We start from the raw sequence: 19059 nt of genomic DNA on the forward strand, positions 1-19059 counted from the left end.
GCGGGGGCTGGCAGAGAGGGTGGCAACAGGGAGTTGCTAATCAATGGGCCACAGTTATGCCAAATGAATAAATTCTAAAGATCTGTAGTTCCATATTGGCCCTACAGCTAACAACTCTGTATTTTACACTAAAGATTTGTGAAGAGGATATATCTTATGTTGTGTTTTTACCACAGTAAAATTTTTTCAAAACGAAAGAATTTGAGCCGTCAAATAGCATTGAAGGCTTGTCTTTGCATCTTTGCTCCATCTGGGGGTGTTCAGCTAGGACTGGAGCTGGAGCATCCTAAGGCTCACTTATGTCCAGAACCTCAGCTGGGATGGCTCAATTGGCCAGCAGTTGGCCGAGGTGGCTGTGCCACTCTCTTCTCTTGGTGTTGACTGGTCCCACTCACATGTCTCTGGTCCTCCACATGGCCCTTCTCTCTCTTCTTTGGTGTCAGCCAGACTTCTTTACATGTGTCTGGGTTCCCCTTTGAACAAAAGCAGAACCGATAAGGCCTAAGCTCAGAAATCCCAGAACTTCACTTCTCACTCATTCTGCTGATCAGAGCAAGTCACAGGCCAACCCAGGTTCAAATGGTGGGAAGAAAGCCCCCACTTATTGAGGGGAGTGGTAGCAGGTGCATAGAGGGATTGGAGGAATTGTTGGTAGCCATCATTGCCGTTTACTACCAAAAGGAGCCCCAAGTTTAGGACAATATAATTGTGAAAGCACAGTGGGAAGAGTCCTGCCTCTCCACTAGGCCTCCTCTGATACCACCCCAGTGGAGAGGAAAAGGGGTGCTTGATGACTGCCAGACGGACCAGAAGTCCAGTCTCCACATCATCTCTACTGACACAGGGGACTCTGGCCTCAGGCTCCCTCCTTGGCCTGCCCTGATAGTTCCAGTGGGAGAGTTGGGTGCTTTGTTACAGCCCCCAGAGGGTGGAAATCTAAGCTACTACTGGGCTTATGCTGACAGCGTAGTGTATCAGTTATTGTCTATAAGTTTTCTGTCTGACTTGGCTGTTTATCGCCTAGTTCTCCAACCAGATTGCAGGCTTTTCTTGGGGTCTTTTTTGGTTATACCTGTTGATATTGTCAGGTTTCCAGTTTCTTCAGCTCCAAGTCTAAGATATATGAGGCAAAAAGAAACCCAAGCAACTCCCCACCACGTGGTTCCCCAGGTCCCAGGTCCCTAACCTGTCTGCCTTTTCCTCTTCACCTTTCAGTCTTCTTATGTTTGTTTTATATACAGTGTCCAGGGTTTTTTGTTGTGCGTAGCAGGAAGCATCGGAAAAAGAATGTCTACTCCATCTTGCTGGAAGCAAAAGTCGTTTAAAATTAAAAGTTGTGGAGTTGCCATCATGGCTCAGCGGAAATGAATCTGACTAGTATCCATCCATGAGGATGCAGGTTTGATCTCTGACCTTGCTCAATGGGTTAAGGATCCAGTGTTGCCATGAGCTGTGGTGCAGGTCGCAGACGTGGCTTGGATCTGGTGTTGCTGTGGTTGTGGTGTAGGCCAGTGGCTACAGCTCCAATTCAACCCCTAGCCTGGAAACCTCCATATGCCATGGGTGCAGCCCTAAAAAGGCAAAATAAATAAATAAATAAAATTAAAAGTTGTAAGAGAATTTTAATGTATGTGAACAGCATTGAGGTATTTAAGAGCAGTTAAGATTCCTTATATTCATAAGTGCAGTTTATTAGACCTATAAGAATTACTTTGTTCCCAGTTAAGGTTTTGTTTCCAAAGAACTGGATTCAGGAGTATGTTATTTTTATAATAAATAATAGTTCTTTTAAAAATCACAGTAGGAGTTCCCGTCGTGGCGCAGTGGTTAACGAATCCGACTAGGAACCATGAGGTTGCGGGTTCGATCCCTGCCTTTGCTCAGTGGGTTAACGATCCGGCGTTGCCGTGAGCTGTGGTGTAGGTTGCAGACGCGGCTCGGATCCCGCGTTGCTGTGGCTCCGGCGTAGGCTGGCAGCTACAGCTCCGATTGGACCCCTAGCCTGGGAACCTCCATATGCTGCAGGAGCGGCCCAAAGAAATAGCAAAAAGACAAAAAAAAAAAAAAAAAAAAAAATCACAGTAAATGCGTGTAACCTTTTTTGTCTGTAAAAACTACCCCTGTAAGGAAAGGGGAAGGGAGTTCCCATTGTGGTTCCCATTGGGAGTTCCCAACTAGTATCCATGAAGATGCAGATTCAATCCCTGGCCTCACTCATTGGGTTAAGGATCCAGCATCTCAGTGAGCTGTGGTGTAGGTCACAGACATGGCTTGGATCACATGTTGCTGTGGCTGTGGTGTAGGTTGGCAGCTGCAGCTCCAATTCAATTCCTACCCTGGGAACTTCCATATGCTGTGGGCGTGGCCCTAAAAAGCAAGAAAGAAAAGGAGGGGGAGCCCATATTTACTAGAAGTTGGACTGATAATAATAAACATATTCCCTAGCTGTTTTCCATGAAGGTTTTTTTAAGTTTCATTTTACTTTATTTTATTTTATTTTTGTCTTTTGTCTTTTTAGGGCCGCACCCACGGCATATAGAGGTTCCCAGGCTAGGGGTCTAATCAGAGCTACAACTGCCAGCCTACGCCAGAGCCACAGCCACACCAGATCTGAGCCGTATCTGTGACCTACACCACAGCTCATAGCAATGCCAGATCCTTAACCCACTGAGCGAGGCCAGGGATCCAACCTGCAGCCTCATGGTTCCTAGTCGGATTCGTTTCCACTGCACCACGACGGGAACTAACTCCTCCATGAAATCTTGACTCATGCTCTTTGGTTGCAAGTCACAGAAGCTAGCTCGTAAGCAAACGATAGTGGGACTGGCCCAGAACAGAAGGAAGATCTGGAGAAGCCAGCTTCAGGAAGGACAGCAGCCAGGAAGGCGCCTGGGGTCTGCCGGGGCTAAGCCTTGCCTCAGGCAGGAGTGAGTGAACTGGCCTTTTTCAGCCTTTGTGTTTCTAGTCCAGGATTTGGATCCAAGAGCAAAGAGTTTCTGACCCGTCTGGCTGGAGAAGGGAGCACCTTGAATGACAGTCCCAACAGGGTTGTGGAATGAAGAGTCAAGGGGGAGGGGCAGTCCTCCACAGCAAAATCCGGGTGCTGTGACCAGAAATAAAGCAAAGGGATTAAAACCCCAGGCCAGTGAGAATCACAGATGTTCTGCAGTGGGTGACTCCAAGGGAAGAGTTCTAGAGCCTGAGTGAGACAAGGAGAAGCTGCCTCTGGGCGCCTCCAACAGCCCTGTGGGCCCCCAAGCATTGGACAGAGGATACAGTGTTTCCCAAACTTATTTAACCACGTGATACATGATGCCTTCTGCCTTGGAACCCCGTTGACTCTGGGGACCCAGTTAGGGAAACTGTGGCCTGGTTGATCTCCAGTGACCCTTTTAGCTCTGAGGTTCTGTGACCCTATAGGAAGGATGTGGTTTCTGTTTAATTCTAACAGAGAAGAAACCAAAAAAAAAAAAAAAAAAAAACTTAAAACAACAGAGATGGAGAAGGACTAAGCCACTGCAGCTCAGGCTGAGAGCCATCTCAGGAAGAAGTGGAAGCCAGCTCCTTTGGGTCCCTCAAGATGCTCCCAATAACCCCCCGTTAATGAGTTATTTTGTGTGAAGTGAATTGGTCAGTTTCCTGCCTGGCCTGAGCATCACTTGGTTTCTGGGGGCAATCTGGCTGTGCCCATAAGCTTGGGTCAGGGCCGGAGGGGCCCTTAGCCGTCGTCTGGAACAGCACTTATATCATCCAGAGAGGACACACAAGCCTGAGCAGGGGAAGGGACTTGTCTACGGCTATGCAGTGACGTGGCGGCAGAGCTGGGACCAGAACCCAGGTCTCCTGGCACCCAGCTCGTCATCCTTCCTTTATGCTGCAGCACTACTCTTTGCCAGGGACAGCCAGGGCGGTCTCCATCAGCAGGCCTCCTCCCGCCCTGTCCCACAGTGACTGCCCCTTTTCTGGAAAGGCCCCCTCTGACTTCTGGGCACTCAGCACTCTGGGAGAAGGAAGGGAGGAGTGGGAAGGGGAGGAGGGACAGAGGGCTGGCTCTGTCCCTTAGTCCCTTACTGCTTCCTGATGATCTATCCTTCAGATGGATTAAAGGACTGACTTAGTCTTGATGTTCGCTGCTGATTCACGAGGGCCTAGTCCAGGCCTCGAGGACCAGGCAGATTTCACCGGGGAGGCAATTGATGGGAAGAACCCCTTGAGCAAAGGGGAATCAGAAAGCCCATCCTGGGAAGAGAGGATTCATAGTTGTCTAAAATGAAGCATTCCTTTGGTGTTTCGTGGAGTAATGCTGGAGAGCGTGTTAGGAGTGTAACATACTATTAAATGCTGTTTAAACGCTGGGCCACGTACACTTTGACCCACCAGCCTACTTCTAAGAATTTAGCCCCAGGGAGTAATTCTCATAAATGCACAAAAATGCATGTACTAGGATATTCAATCACAGCATTGTTTTAGAAAGAGGAAATAGTGTACATATCCAGTAACAGAGCAACGATATAAAATATGGACCATACAAACGATGAGTTATTTGACATTTATTAAAAATTATGAATTTGTGGAGTTCCCATCATGAATCAGCAGAAACGAATCTGACTAGCATCCATGAGGATACAGGTTCCATCCCTGGCCTTGCTCAGTGGGTTAAGGATCCAGCATTGCGGTGAGCTGTGGTATAGGTCACAGACACAGCTTGAATCCCACGTTGCTGTGGCTGTGGGGCAGGCCAGCAGCTGCAGCTCCAATTCAACCCCTAGCCTGGAAACCTCCATATGCCACGGGTGAGGCACCCTCCCCCCAAAAAAGACAAAAAAAATATGAATTAGATATGCTGGACAAGGAAGTATATTTCTAATGCCTTAAGTAAAGGAACAGGTTATAAAACAAATTATAATCTTATTTTTATAAAATAAATTAACATTGCCATTGACAGTGTTATTTATGGACAGAAAAAAAATTTATAAAAACCAAAATGTTTTGGAGTTCCCTTTGCGGCTCAGCAGTTAACGAACCGGACTAAGATCCATGAGGATGCAGGTTCAATCCCTGGTCTCGGTCAGTGGGTTAAGGATCCAGCATTTCCATGAGCTGTGGTATAGGTCGCAGATGTGGCTCAGATCCCACGTTGCTGTGGCTGTAGCTGTGGTTTAGGCCGACAGCTGTAGCTCTGATTCGACCCCTAGCCTGGGATCCTCAGGTGTGGCCCTAAAAAGCAAAAAAAAAAAAGTTTACAGTAACTATTTCTGGGTTTTAGAATTATAGGTGGCTTTTTTATCTTCTTGTTCTTTAGGTTTATATTTCCTAATTATTCCACAATGAATATTATGTTTGGTAATCATTGTATAAATTTTTTTTAAAAAATGCCATGCCAAGGAGTCTGAACCTCATTCTTAAGGTGACATAAGTTAAATTTTTATAAATTAAATAATTAAAAGTGCCCTAAGCAACTTGGCCAGTTAAGAGAGTCTCATTGAGACCCCTCTGGGAACAGGAAGTCTTCACTGATAAGGTGGCAAATAATATCTGTCTGTGATTTTCTTGTAAATTCTGGTTTCAGCATGGTGCTTTTCCTTGCAAGTCAGTACGTTGAGGGGAATGGTAGAGCAGATTCAGGCCTTATCAGGCACAAAGGCTGGTGCCTTCTGGTAGAGTCCTGTTCTGGGTGGTGTTTTGTAAAGTGGCCAGGCAGCCAGATTAAGCTCAGGGATAAAAATTCCAATAGAGGATCTGGAGAGGAGATGAGGCAGAGAGGGGTCATGGCTTTGTGATGGTTGTTGATTTTGTGGGTTTGTTTTGGGATGGCAAAAAAACAAACAAACAAAAAAGAACTGTTGGGTTCAAATGTATCCTGGGGCCCCTTGGCTTAGGCTCAGCTCAGTCTGTTCCTGTGAACTTCCCTTACAGGAAAACTTGATCGGCGCACTCTTGGCAATTTTCGGGCACCTTGTGGTCAGCATTGCACTTAACCTTCAGGTAAGTTTCAACTACCAGCCCTACCTGAGTCAGTGGTACAGCTGATCGCTGGGGTATCTTGTGCAGGCCCAGCTGCCTCCTCTCTGTGGCATGTTGCCTGCTCCATCCCTTGGCCGGGACAATACCTTGTCGGTTCTTCCAGAATCTCTCTCGACTCTTTGCCCCCACTTCGTCCCCCCATCCAGCATCCTCAACTATGAAGACAGTGCTCTCTGTTATTTAAAAGTCTCCAGGGGCGCCCTGCAGCCTCTGCTCTGGAAGCCCTGCCCTACTACATCCCTTCAGCCTGGTTGAGCTAGCTCCCAGGCAGCCGTGGTTTGGAGCCAGCTGATGGCACCATGGGAACTGGCTCCACTGGCTGCAGGTGCAGCGGGGAAGCCAGCTGTGTGTGTTGGGTGCTGGTGGTGGTTGTTGAAGCCCCCAGGCAGCCTTCAGCCAGCGGGGGATGGGACTCAATGGATCAATGGCCCAAGCCCCATCCTTGGGTAGGATGGTTCTGAGGGGAGCTCATAGTCTTTCTCAGGGATTCCCCAGTGGGGCTGAGCCCCAGTTGCCCAAAGCACTAACTGGCCCATGAACAGTCTTCATCTGTCCTTCTCCCTTCCTGGTCTCACTTTCCCACCCCTGATTTGTGCTTCCAGGAATCACCTCCCACATCGACTGCCTGCTCCCAGCCCTTGTCTCAGGGACTGCTTCTGGGAAACCCAGGCTTAGACATGACACCCGCTGCCAAGACAAATCCCATGGCAGGCAGGCCAGCCCTTCTCTCCCAGTGCTGCCCAGCTTCCCGAGCTGCTCCCTTTCTCTGACCAGGCACATGGTCCCTCTGCTTCCCTGCACACATGTGTGTATTTCTGGGTGTGTCTGAGGCTGCATGGCCTCTCAGCTACTTCTCGGGTTTACCCTCTTCTCTCTACAGACCAGCACCTCTGCTTTCGCATCTGCTTTTACACAGTCCCCAACATGATCCCCATGTGGCAGCCTTGACCCTCTAGGTCAACATGCCTTTCTAGCTTCCCTTAGTCATGGCTTCAGTGTCTGTGTCCCAAGTTCATATTCCTGAACCAGAAATATTGTCCATGCTTGGACCAGGTATCCGCCCGAGGGAGGGCAGGGTCTACCAACACCTGCAAGTCTGCCCCGCTGTGGGCATTGCTACAGAAAGGATTGCCTCTAGCGGGTGCCTGAACATGGGCACTCCTGGGCATTGTGGTTAGAAGGTCAGACTAAAGAGAGGGTCCTTGGATCGTGGCTCCCACCCCAGATTGTTTATTGCCTGGTATATGCCTCAGAAACGCACATTTTTGGAGTTCCCATTGTGACTCACAGTTAAGAACCCACCATGTGTCCATGAGGATGCAAGTTCAATTCCTGGCTTCACTCAGTGAGTTAAAGATCTGGTGCGTAGGTTGCATGTGCAGCTCGGATCTGGTGTTGCTATGGCTGTGGTATAGGCTAGTAGCTGCAGCTCCAATTTGACTCCTAGCCTGAGAACCTCCATATGCTGCAGGTACGGCTGTAAGAAGAAAAAAGAAAAAAAAAAATGCGTATTTCTGGGCTTCACCTACACCTCCCCTCTGTGGATGAGGCCCAGACACATGTATTTTTTCAAAGCTTCCCAGGGAACTTAAGGCTTCCCAGCCAGTTTGAGAACTACTGTCTCAGAATAGCAATTTAAGATTTAGATCACTACTGCTTTATTCCTCCCTGAGTAACAACTCAAAAAAAAAAAAAAAAATCCTGATGGATCTCCCCAAACTTTTTTTTTTTAACTTTGTTTTTTCTAGAAGTACTGCCACATCCGCCTTGCAGGCTCCAAGGACCCTCGGGCCTATTTCAAGACCAAGACATGGTGGCTGGGCCTGTTTCTGATGCTGCTGGGCGAGCTCGGTGTGTTTGCCTCCTATGCCTTTGCTCCGCTCTCACTGATCGTGCCGCTCAGCGCAGTCTCCGTGATCGGTAAGACCAGCTCCCATCCCACCCCTCCCCTGAGACTGCAACCAGTGTCACTGCCAGGGTCAAAAATGCTCCTTAAACAAACCAACTTTTGCTTCGATAATAACACTTGCAAAGGGTTTCCTACACAGCAGACCCTGCTCTAAGCACTTCCCAGATACTGATTCTTCTAATCCTCCTGGCAGCCTTTTGAGGGAGAGCCTGTTCTTATCCCTATTTTACAGATGAGGCGACTGAGGCACAGAGCAATGAAGTCACTCTCTCCAAATCACACAGCTAATGGGGGGCAGGGCTGGGGTACAAACCAGGCTGGCTGCCTCTGGAATCTCTTTAAGATTTGGAAAGTTAGTCAGAATTGCTTTTCATTTCTACGACAGAAGGAAGATAAACCTTAACCCATTCATCCTAACACTATCAAGATAAACGAAGCTTTCGTAGTTTAGGGAGCTCACACCTCGAAGAGATGCACGTTCGGCTTATTCTCTGACCTTTTTACATTAACTCTACCATTTTTAAAATGTCATTAACTTTCTCATCTGCCATTTTTTCTGCGATTTCTATAATCACTGAACCAGTGTTTCAGATCATTTGAACCAACTAAAAGTCAAAGGTTTAAAGTCCATGAGGTTATCAAAAAATAGAATTAGAAAAAAATTCTTTTTTTTTTTTTGTATTTTTAGTGCCGCACCCACAGCATATGGAGGGTCCCAGGCTAGGGGTCTAATCAGAACTACAGCTGCCGACCCACACCATAGCCACAGCCACGCAGGATCCGAGCCTTGTCTGTGATCTACACCACAGCTCAAGGCAACGCCAGATGCTCAACCCACTAAGAGAGGCCAGGGATCAAACCTGCATCCTCATGGATACTAGCCAAATTTGTTTCTGCTGAGCCAGGAAGGGAGCTCCGAAAAAAATTCTTTTCTTAAGTAAAAGATATTAGTAGATTAATGAACAGTAGCTTTTTATAAATAGGAGCAGGAACAGTGAACTTACTTTGAGTGTTTCCTTCCCTCTTGCTGGCAAGCCTTATATGGCCTAGAAGCTCTTCCCTGCTCTTGAAGGAGAAAATCATATTTCGAGTCTTAATCCTCCTGGAATTAAGAGGGCCTCTTTTTAAGGGATGTCATATGCATAGCAAATATGTGCCCTTCCTGTACTCAAGGCAGACATCACTAATCAATTATAACATTCCTTCCTGGTAAGCCTGGATGGTCCCTCAAAATTCTTAGAGCTTCAGGCAATTGTTACCAGTTACCAGGAGTGGGCAAAGGAGCAGAAACCTATTCGCTTTCCCTGATCTTATTTATTAAAAGCCTCTCCTTCTCTTGGCCAGGGTTGGTAAACTGGCAGCCCACAAGATGACTGAGGTCCTCAAGCATGCAGTGTGCTTTCCCACACAGTATCGTTTCAAAATATAATTTGAGGAGTTCCCATCGTGGCGCAGTGGTTAATGAATCCGACTAGGAACCATGAGGTTGCGGGTTCGGTCCCTGCCCTTGCTCAGTGGGTTAACGATCCGGCGTTGCTGTGAGCTGTGGTGTAGGTTGCAGACGCGGCTCTGATCCCGCGTTGCTGTGGCTCTGGCGTAGGCCGGTGGCTATAGCTCCGATTTGACCCCTAGCCTGGGAATCTCCATATGCCGTGGGAGTGGCCTAAGAAATAGCAAAAAGACAAAAAAATAATAATAATAAATTAAAAAAACAAAAAACATATATAATTTGAAAAAATATATGTAAAAAAAGAATGTATACATGTGTGTAGCTAAGTCACTTTGCTATACAGCAGAAATTGGCACAGCATTGCAAATCAACTGTAATTTAAAAAAAAAAATTTTTTTTTTTAAAGAATAAAAAGGAGCTCCTGCTGTGGCACAGTGAGTTAAGAATCCGACTGCAGGAGCTCCCTTCATGGCTCAGTGGTTAACAAACCCAACTAGGATCCATGCGGACGCGGGTTCGATCCCTGGCCTTGCTTAGTGGGTTAAGGAGCTGTGGTTAGGTCGCAGATGCGGCTCAGATCTGGCATTGCTGTGGCTGTGGTGTAGGCTTGCAGTTGTAGCTCCAATTTGACCCCTAGCCTGGGAACCTTCATATGCCACAGGTGCGGCCCTAATAAGCAAAAAATAAATAAATAAATAAAACACTTAAAAAAAAAAAAAAAAAAAAAAAAGAATCCAGCTGCAGTGGCTTAGTGCTGTGGAGTTGGAGGTTCAGTCCCTAGCCCCTAGCCTGGCGCGATGGGTTAAGGATCCGGTGTTGCTGCAGCTATGGTGAAGGTCGAAACTGCAACTCAGATCCAATCTCCAGCTCAGGAACTTCCATATGCCACAGGTGTGGCCATAAAAAAAAAAGTGTAAAATAAAATATATATGTGTGTGTATGTATGTATATAATTTATTTGCTTTTAGTTGAGGCAAGTTGTCTGCCATGGTCTCAACTTCTCCCTGTTGTCTTCCATCTGGCCCACTTTCTACATCTGTGTTATCACCCAGCCACCGTATGTGTTTAGATTTGTCCTCTGCCCATGGCTGACCTATCCAAAGGGCTCTCAGAACCTTTATTCACAATGAGGAATACGTGACTGAATGACTAAGTGCTTTAAATATTAGTCTCTGAATTGTTATAAAGATCAAATAACCAAATTCTTAAAATTAGGCTGAATTGTAAGGATGGGACTTCAGGTATTAGCCCCTGGCAATTAAGGGGCTCTTAGAAGCTTAAGTCACCCAGTGAAAAATCATGTTAAAAACAAATAAATATTAAAATAATAACCGCCATTTGTTGGGTACCTATTATTGGTCACTGTTGCAGGTACTTTGATAATAATAGCTCAGCTGTAGAGCATGTATGTGATAAATGATTTGCATATATTATTTCATTTAAATTGTCCCTGTAACTCTGAGAAGTAGGTATTTTCCAATGATGTCCTGATAAACTGACTCAGAGAGAAAATGAGAGAAGGAAAAGAAAAGAAAGAAGAGGCAGAGGGAGGGAGAGAAGGAGGAAAGGGACAGAAATGTGGGAAAGAAAAGGAAGACTGGATTTGTGGGGTGGTTGGGGGGCTTGTTTGTTTGTTTGTTTGTTTGTTTTATAGCTGCACCTAAGGCATATGGAAGTTCCTCGGCCAGGAATCCACACCACTGTAATGACCAAACCCAAGCCACTAGCAGATTCTTAACCCACTGCGCCACAGCAGGAACTTCGTTTCTGATCTCAGTGGCGTAAATACCCACACTGTAGCTGATTCTAAGCTACCGATAGTTTCCTGAATAGTAGCACTCAGCAGGCTGGTGCAGGCCGGATGCAGCACACAGACTCATGGACAAGGAGACTGAGGGTCAGGTGAAGTGACCTGGAGGGCAGCCACCAGGATGTTGGAGTCCATCTGCGAACGTGGCAGTCAGGGAGAAAACAGAACCAGGGGGAAAATATCAGAGGGAGGCATTGCCGTGGAAGGAGTGAAAGCCCTGGCCTCCCATAGTCCTGGGTTCAAGCCCAGCCTTTCCTCGCCAGCTCTGTGATCTGAGAGAGATCTTTTCCCTCCCTCAGCCTCAGTGTCCCCATTTTTCAAATGCCATCGTAACCTCACCCACCATAAAGAGTGAACATGCCAGAAGTAACTTCTCTAAGTTGCCTGCCACACAGCAAATACCGAACCCCCAGTGCTCCTGGCCTTGTAGGAAATCCTCAGGGAGTCTCCAAGAGGAGCTTCTGTTTCTAAGAGGGAATCACAAGGGGCTGAGCTCTCGGGAGCCTGAGTGAGAGGTTAGGAAGCACCAAACGCTCCACCACAAGAGAGCCACCCAAAGGGCACGGTGAAGGGACTCCGTTTGACTGATGGCAGCCTCTCTTCTATTCTTTTTTTATAGCCAGCTCCATCATAGGAATCATATTCATCAAAGAAAAATGGAAACCTAAAGACTTTCTGAGTAAGTGCACAGATTTGGATTTAAGCTCCTATTCTTTATTTTATGCTTTTTTTTTTTTTTTGTCTTTTTAGGGCTACAGCCATGACATATGGAAGTTCCCAGGCTAGGGGTCTAATCAGAGCTACAGCTGCCAGCCTTCACCACAGCCACCGCAATGCCAGATCTGTGACCTACACCATAGCTCACGGCAACACCGGATCCCTAACCCACCAAGCAAGGCCAGGGATCGAACCTCAGTCCTTGTAGGTACTAGTTGGGTTCGTTACTGCTGAGCCACGACGGGAACCTCTATGCTTGTGCTTTTTTTCATTATAAGACCAACTTAGAAATCACCTGTCTCCTGCTCCTCGATGTGGTTCTGTGTCCCACCCTCATCAGGCTCCTGAGAGCTGGGTTTTTAAATCAGTGGTTCCCAAACCTGGCTACATATCAGAACCATCTGTGAGACTTTTTTAAATGGGCTTTCATTCATTCCTTTCAGTTGGGTTTTTTTTTTTTTTTTTTTTTTTTGGTCCAGGACCACCACCTGTGGAAGTTCCTGGGCCAGGAATCAAACCCACACCACAGCAACATCCTGAGCCACCACAGTGACAACGCCAGATCCTTAAGCCACTAGGCCACCAGGGAACTCCCATTCAATCAATATTGATTGAACATCTACCGTGGGGATTCTAGGAGGCCCAATAAAATGCACCTCTTTCCTTACTGAGTTCTAAAGCAGTGGGAAACAAGGAAGTCAAACACAGGAGGGCAGCTGTTATGCTTCATTACTAATAAAAACTAGATTAGAACACGCAGCTTAGGTGTGCAGCCAAGTGCACTTGCTTACACTCTGCCCCAATGTGCCCCCACCCCCCGGCTAGACCTTGGGCCGGTCTCCCAAGGAAGTATTTGGGTTTACAGAATGGAACCCTTACCCAGAATCACTGCCTCACAGAGTCTGGGGCAGAGAAGGAAAAAGAACAAAGACTGAGTCTTTAAATTCTTTCCATTGATTAGCTCTACTCAGTCAAGAAACTCAGACCAATGGGGCAAGAAGCAGAAGTGTCAGTCCATTGGAGGCCCTCCACATGGAAACCCAAGCGTGGAGAAAAAGTATTCCCCAAGATACCTACCAAGTGCCACACTCTGTTGTGGTAGGGGGATATAATAGCAGGACAGATAGGATCCCACTGTCATGGAGTTACAGTCGAACATGTGTGTGTGTGTGTTGGAGGGGAGAACATACAGTAAGCAAGGGAACTATATAACTAAATAAACAAAATAATTCTAGATCTTAGGGAGTGCTTCAGAGAAAATAGCATGCTTTTTGGTGGGGCATTGGGGATGGGGGGGGTTACTTTTCCTAGACTGGTCAGGGTTAGACTCTCAGAAAAGGTGGGGCCCAGACCTAAATGATACAGAAGGTCTGTGGGCAGAGTGTTACATGTGGAGGGAGCAGCAGGTGCAAAGGGCCCGAGGCAAGAGTAAGCTTTGTGCGTCTGGTATCAGTAAGGCCAGGGTAGCCCGAAGGGTTGAGTGAAGAAGAAAGGAAGCCAGGAGAACAAGGAGGCACGGAGGCCTGGATGATGTAGGGCCTTACAAGCTACACTAAGGAGTTAAGGGGTGATACAGTGATGGGTCCAGGCTCTGTACCTGGAGATTTTGAACCAGGCCTGGGGCCTGGGCATTTGCATACAGCTCCCCAAGGTGAAGTATATTTGTCTGCAACTTGCTTTGAAATGTATCCCCAAAATAAGCTGACTTGGTAAATGAGTGGAAGGATGAAGAAAATAGATGGATATGTGATAAAGCAAGTCAAATAAAATGTCACTTTAGAATCTAGGTGGTGGGATTATAGGAAGTTGACGTATAATACTTTGAAGTGTGTCTGAAAGTTTTAAAATACAGATTGTCAGGAAAAAAAAGCTCCCAGGATGCCACAGATACACAGCCAGGTTTGGGAACCACTGTTCTGAATCACTGGTGTGGAATAAGAGCAAGATGGGGCCAGGAGGCTGACAAAGAAAAGAATCTTACACTGCAAAAAGCAGAGCTACTGCTCAGCAAACCAATGATGCCAAGATGCAAAATACTCAGAGTGATTTGCTATAATCCCTCTTGGGGGAGGAGTGGGGCTAGGCTGGTTCTGAGACCAGTGTAGAGTGACCAGTGCTTCTAGGGTCACGCTAAGTAGTCCTGGAATGAGAGGCATGCAAGTCCAGGCAGTGCTCTATGTGAGCTGGAAAAAGATATCCCTCTGGGTATCCGTATTTCTGTGGATGCATGCTTTGGTGAGCAGAGCATGGGCTAGATTTTAGCCCTTCTTACCCCTCCAGCTAGGTGCCCTTGTGCAATGAGCAACCTGCACATCTGTATGTGGCTGTCCTGCTTAAAGTTCCATTAAATTCAGCAAACATTCCCCTAATGCTAGACCTGTGCTGGATAACGCAGGCCTGTTGATGAGTAAGACCTGTCCCTGCTTGTGGAAAACTTAGGATAATAGACTTGTACAGCACTTAACATATTAAGGGTAACCATGCGTCATTCATTCATTGAGCAACTGAACAATTGCTCAGTTGTTTTTGAGCACCTTATGAGGCCTAGAATGAAAATTTAAAAAAACATTTAGCACAGTGATACATTCTCTGGAGACAGTGGGATGAAAAGATGTAGTTCTATTGCAGAAAAATCTAGAGGCCTATGGTCACAGTATGTGCAATTCAAAACTCATAACCTTTTTCAGCTTGCTCGGGGCTGGACATAACCTCCAGAGGCTTTTCACCAACTCCACAGGGTTCAACTGGAGTGACAAGACCTGGAAAGAGCCAGGAGACTTTTGTCCTTCACCCAGGAGCACACCTCCTGGGCCACCAACTGTCTCTGCTGGCTCTGTGGACTAGAGTGTTGATAGTATTTACACAGTTCCCATGGGAGCCAAGGGAGAGGATGAAACAATCTTTTTAAAGGTACATGATAGGCTTTGAAGGTTGGCTTTTGAAGGGTTTTGATTTTTCTTATCCTGCCCATCTAGCTTTAGAATGTTCCTTGTAAAATGCACATTAAAACCAGAGTGCAGGAGTTCTCTTGTGGCACAGCAGTTTAAGGATCTGGCATTGTCCCTGCAGTAACTTGGGTCCCTGCTGTGGTATGGGTTCAGTCCCTGGTCTGGGAGCTTCTACAGGCCACAGGCACAGCCAAAACAAAACAGAGTGCAATACCAGAATGGCCAAAATGAAAAAGGAAAAATACGCGGTTTTACTCATATTCTACCGGTGGGAGTGTAAATTGTTCCAACCACTTTGGAAAACCATTTGACAGTAACTACTAAATGAAACATCCACACGTCCTGTTACCCAGGAATTCCACTCCGCATTTTGTACCCAACAGAAGTATATACGTGTTTTCCAAATGACATGCACAAGAATATTCATAGCAACATGATTTGTTATAACCCAAGACAGGAGACTGCTTACATGCCCATCACCAATAGAAATGATCAGTGGTTTCATAATCACACGACTGTACAGCAGTGAGAATGAAGCAACTACCACCCCACAAAAACAGTCTTGCCTGAACACAGCTACAAGAAAACATAATGACACGAATCCATTCATGGAAAGTACAAACCCAGGCACATGGTCTGGCTGGTAGACGTCAAAAGTGTTGCCCTGGGGGTGAGGTCTAGGGATTGGAAGGGGACAAGAGGGGACCTGGGGCCTCTGCTCATGTTCCCTTTCTCAGTCTGGGTGCTGGTTACATGGCTGAGTTCACTTTGTAAGAATTCAAGCACTTTTTTGTATGCATGCTGCACCCCCATTAAACATTTTTTAACATTAAATATTATTTTTTTAAACAACATTCAGGGGAGGTCCCTGATGGCCTACCGTTAAGGATCTAGCATTGTCATTGCAGCAGCTTGAGTTACTGCTATGGCATGGGTTTGATCCCTGGCCCGGAACTTCCATATGCTGCAGGCACAGCAAAGAAAAAAAAAGTGATATTCAGGAAGATACTCTATTGTTTTCAAGTAAAGAAAACCTGCACATTCAAACAATAGCAGGTCCTCGCGTGCTGGCCCGGAGCCTGCACCTGCCGTGAGCCCCGTGACCACCTCCGCCTCCCTGCAGGGCGCTACATTTTATCCTTCGTTGGCTGCGGTCTGGCCATCGTGGGCACCTACTTGCTGGTGACATTCGCACCCAACAGTCACGAGAAGATGACAGGCGAGAACATCACCAGGCACCTTGTGAGCTGGCCTTTTCTCCTGTACATGGTAAGAGATGCCACCTGTCCTTCCACCCGAAATGGTGGGTGGGGAGCGAGTCCTAGAACCGGGAAACCTAAACGCCCCGCCAGGGGGGTGTCACGGGAATCGTGCCTTTCACAGCGCTTGTCAGAGAGCGTGTGGTTCCAAGGAGGTGCTTTTCTTCACTCGTGTCCAGAGTCATTTCTAAAACTTCATGTATAGCATGAAAACTTTATTTTCTAGAGGTATTTGTCGGGCTGCCCATTATCTGTAAAGGACTGGATGGAAATACAGAAGCTGCATCACTGGTTGTCTTTGGGAGATGGAATTAGGAGTGTTATTTCCTCTTCTTTACATATCATCCACAATTTCTACCCTGAGCATTTAAAACTGTTAGGCTAAGGAAAAAAGTAACATTTTAAACAGTTAGGGAATGTTATTTATTTCTTTCTTGCCCAATATCACACAGCAGTGGAAGCCATAGAAACACTGGAGACACTGGAAACTTTGTTTCCTAAACGCTCACCTAGTACCCCTTCCTCTGCCCCAGTTACATCCTGATTAGGTCTACAAATAGGCTGATCATGGAAAACGTCCAAGGTATTTGATAAAGCTACTGGTATATTCCTGCTCCGTGCCCGACACTGTGCTCATCACTTTTTAATGTATTATCTGTCAACAAAAATAACAACAATAATAGGAATAGAAAAGAGTTATATTTGAACTAAACTGAGGACTGTAGCCCAGAAGACAGCCTCTCAGATTACACTGAGGAATTGCTCTGGAGAAATGTGGTTTTCAGTACAGTTTGGGGCGGGGGGGGGGGGGTTGTTTGTTTGTTGCGGGGGGGTTGGTTTTGGTTTTGGTTTTTGGACCAAAGCCCCAGCATGTGGAAGTTCCTGAGCCAGGAATCGAACCCACACCACAGCAGCGACCTGAGCCACTGCAGTGACAGCACTGGATCCTTAACCTGCTAAGACACAAGGTGACTCCTTCAGTTTTTATAGGTTGGCAGAACAAAAAACACTACACATGACAGGAGTACATTCTTTCAAGGTTTAAAAAAAAAAAATGGAAGTTCCCATTGTGACTCAGTGGGTTAAGAACCAGACACAGTGTCCATGAGGATTCGGGTTCAATCCCTGGCCTCGCTCAGTGGGTTAAGTATCAGGCATTGCCACAAACTGCAGCATAGGTTATAGATGTGGCTCAGATCTGGCATTGCTGTGGCTGTGGTGTAGGCTGGCAGCTATAGCTCCAATTCAACCTCTAGCCTGGGAACTTGCATATGCCACAGGTGCAGCCCTAAAAAACGGAAACAAACAAACAACAACAACAACAAAAGCAGGTCAGCATGTACACAGCTAGTCAGTGGCCTTGACATCTGGAAGGAATCGTATCATTTAAGGAGCACTAACACTGGCGTCCCAGGAAGAGAGGTTTTAATCTTTATTTTTAACATGGACATTCTTTAGTTCAATGCTCTTTTCTTAATAATTAAAGCAAATGTACATTGTATGTTTCACGGGCCACAAACAGGGTGTTTTAGTTAGCATAAAATTATTCAAGTCACGTACAAGCCACAATGACTGCCCTAGACCCCAGTATGTGAAAATGTGTTTTATCACATCTCAGATTCTCTCAACAGCCCTGTAACATAGGTGATTTTCTCCCCATTGGATCTCAGGGTTAGCAAACTTGCTCAGAGTCCCGTGAGAGCAGAGATGGACTTAAAGCCTGCCTGCCTGGCCTGACGTGACACCAGGGCCCGCTGGTGAAAGGGCTAACTGTTTTCTCTTGACTCAAGCAGCCTGGGACTGCTGGAGAGGCCCCAAAGTCCCTTCTTCTCGGGTTGCCTGCAAGCCAGAGGATAGATTTCCCCAAGATTGGGACTGTGTCTCCTCCCTACTGCCAGCCAGCCCCAGCATTTATCTGGTGGGTCTGGAAAAGTATGTTCCCAGCACAGCCAAAGACCCACCTGTTCAGGGAGAGCTTTACCCCAGAACACAGGCTCTTCATTCAGGGAGCTCTTGGTTCAGGGCTCCAGTCTGTTACCTACTGTGTAGGCCTAGCCAAGTTGCTTAGCCAGATGCTTTGGCTACTTCTCTGTAAGTTGGCGGACGTCACTGGACCTGGGACAGTGGAAGGCACCCAGCACATGACCAGCACTCAGTCACCAATTCACTTTGTCCTCCTACATCGTGACTGTAAGGCAGTGCTGCCAGCTAGAGAGATTTGGCCAAATCAAAGTCAATAAATATTTATTGAGTGTCCACTATGTGCCACACACTGTGATATAAAAAAAATAAATGAGGGAGTTCCTGTTGTGGTTCAGTGGGTTACGCACCTGACTAGTATCCATGAGGATGCAGGTTCAATCCTGGGCTCTCCCTGGAGCCTGGAGCACCTGGAGGCCGACTGTCCAGGTTCAGATCCTGGCTCTGCCATTAGTTAAGGATCCCGCATTGCCGTGAGCTGTGGTATAGGTTACAGACACGGCTAGGATCTGGCGTTGCTGTGGCTGTGGCATAGGCCGGCAGCTGCAGCTCTGATTCAACCCCTAGCCTGGGAGCCTCCATATGCCGTGGGTGCAGGCCCTAAAAAGCAAAAATAAATAAATAAAGAGAGACATGCTCAAAAAACTCGGGTGCATCAGAAGGCCGCAACACATACACAGCCATCTCTCCATGGAGCGCCAAGTGCTCATCCCAGCATGCATTGAAGCGTCATGAAAAACGGCTGGGAAATTGAATCCCCATCCCCGAACGCATGCACATTGGTTGGGAATGTTGATGAGTAACTGTACATCTGCTGGATGGAGTGTTCTGCAGCAATTAAAGACAGTTATGACAGCTCCATAAAACAAGAAAATTGTTTACGGTAACTAAAAACGTCCCAGAACAAAACTGTGTTTTCACTATAATGACAAGCGGGTAAAATATGTACTCGCTGGGACAAA

At 46.7% G+C, this 19059-nt stretch overlaps 1 protein-coding gene across 8 annotated transcripts in view; it reads left to right on the plus strand.

Annotated features, from left to right (window-relative positions):
- NIPAL3 (NIPA like domain containing 3) overlaps window positions 1-19059 on the plus strand; it is a 54743-nt gene that overhangs the window by 13914 nt on the left and 21770 nt on the right. For all 8 annotated transcript variants that reach the window (XR_014807289.1, XR_014807288.1, XM_005665096.4 and 5 more), the window contains exons 3-6: window positions 5917-5985; window positions 7773-7944; window positions 11813-11872; window positions 15982-16127. Coding sequence is in view for 6 of the 8 variants with exons in the window: in XM_005665096.4 (XP_005665153.1) it covers window positions 5917-5985; window positions 7773-7944; window positions 11813-11872; window positions 15982-16127 (447 nt within the window). In the remaining 2 variants the exon portion in view is untranslated. The remainder of the gene's footprint in view (window positions 1-5916; window positions 5986-7772; window positions 7945-11812; window positions 11873-15981; window positions 16128-19059) is intronic.

Source organism: Sus scrofa, chromosome 6 (genome assembly GCF_054392235.1).
Source record: "Sus scrofa isolate SSC_HxYL_T2T_F1_AM1 chromosome 6, Sscrofa_HxYL_maternal_Yorkshire_Landrace_v2.0, whole genome shotgun sequence".
Taxonomy (NCBI): domain Eukaryota; kingdom Metazoa; phylum Chordata; class Mammalia; order Artiodactyla; family Suidae; genus Sus; species Sus scrofa.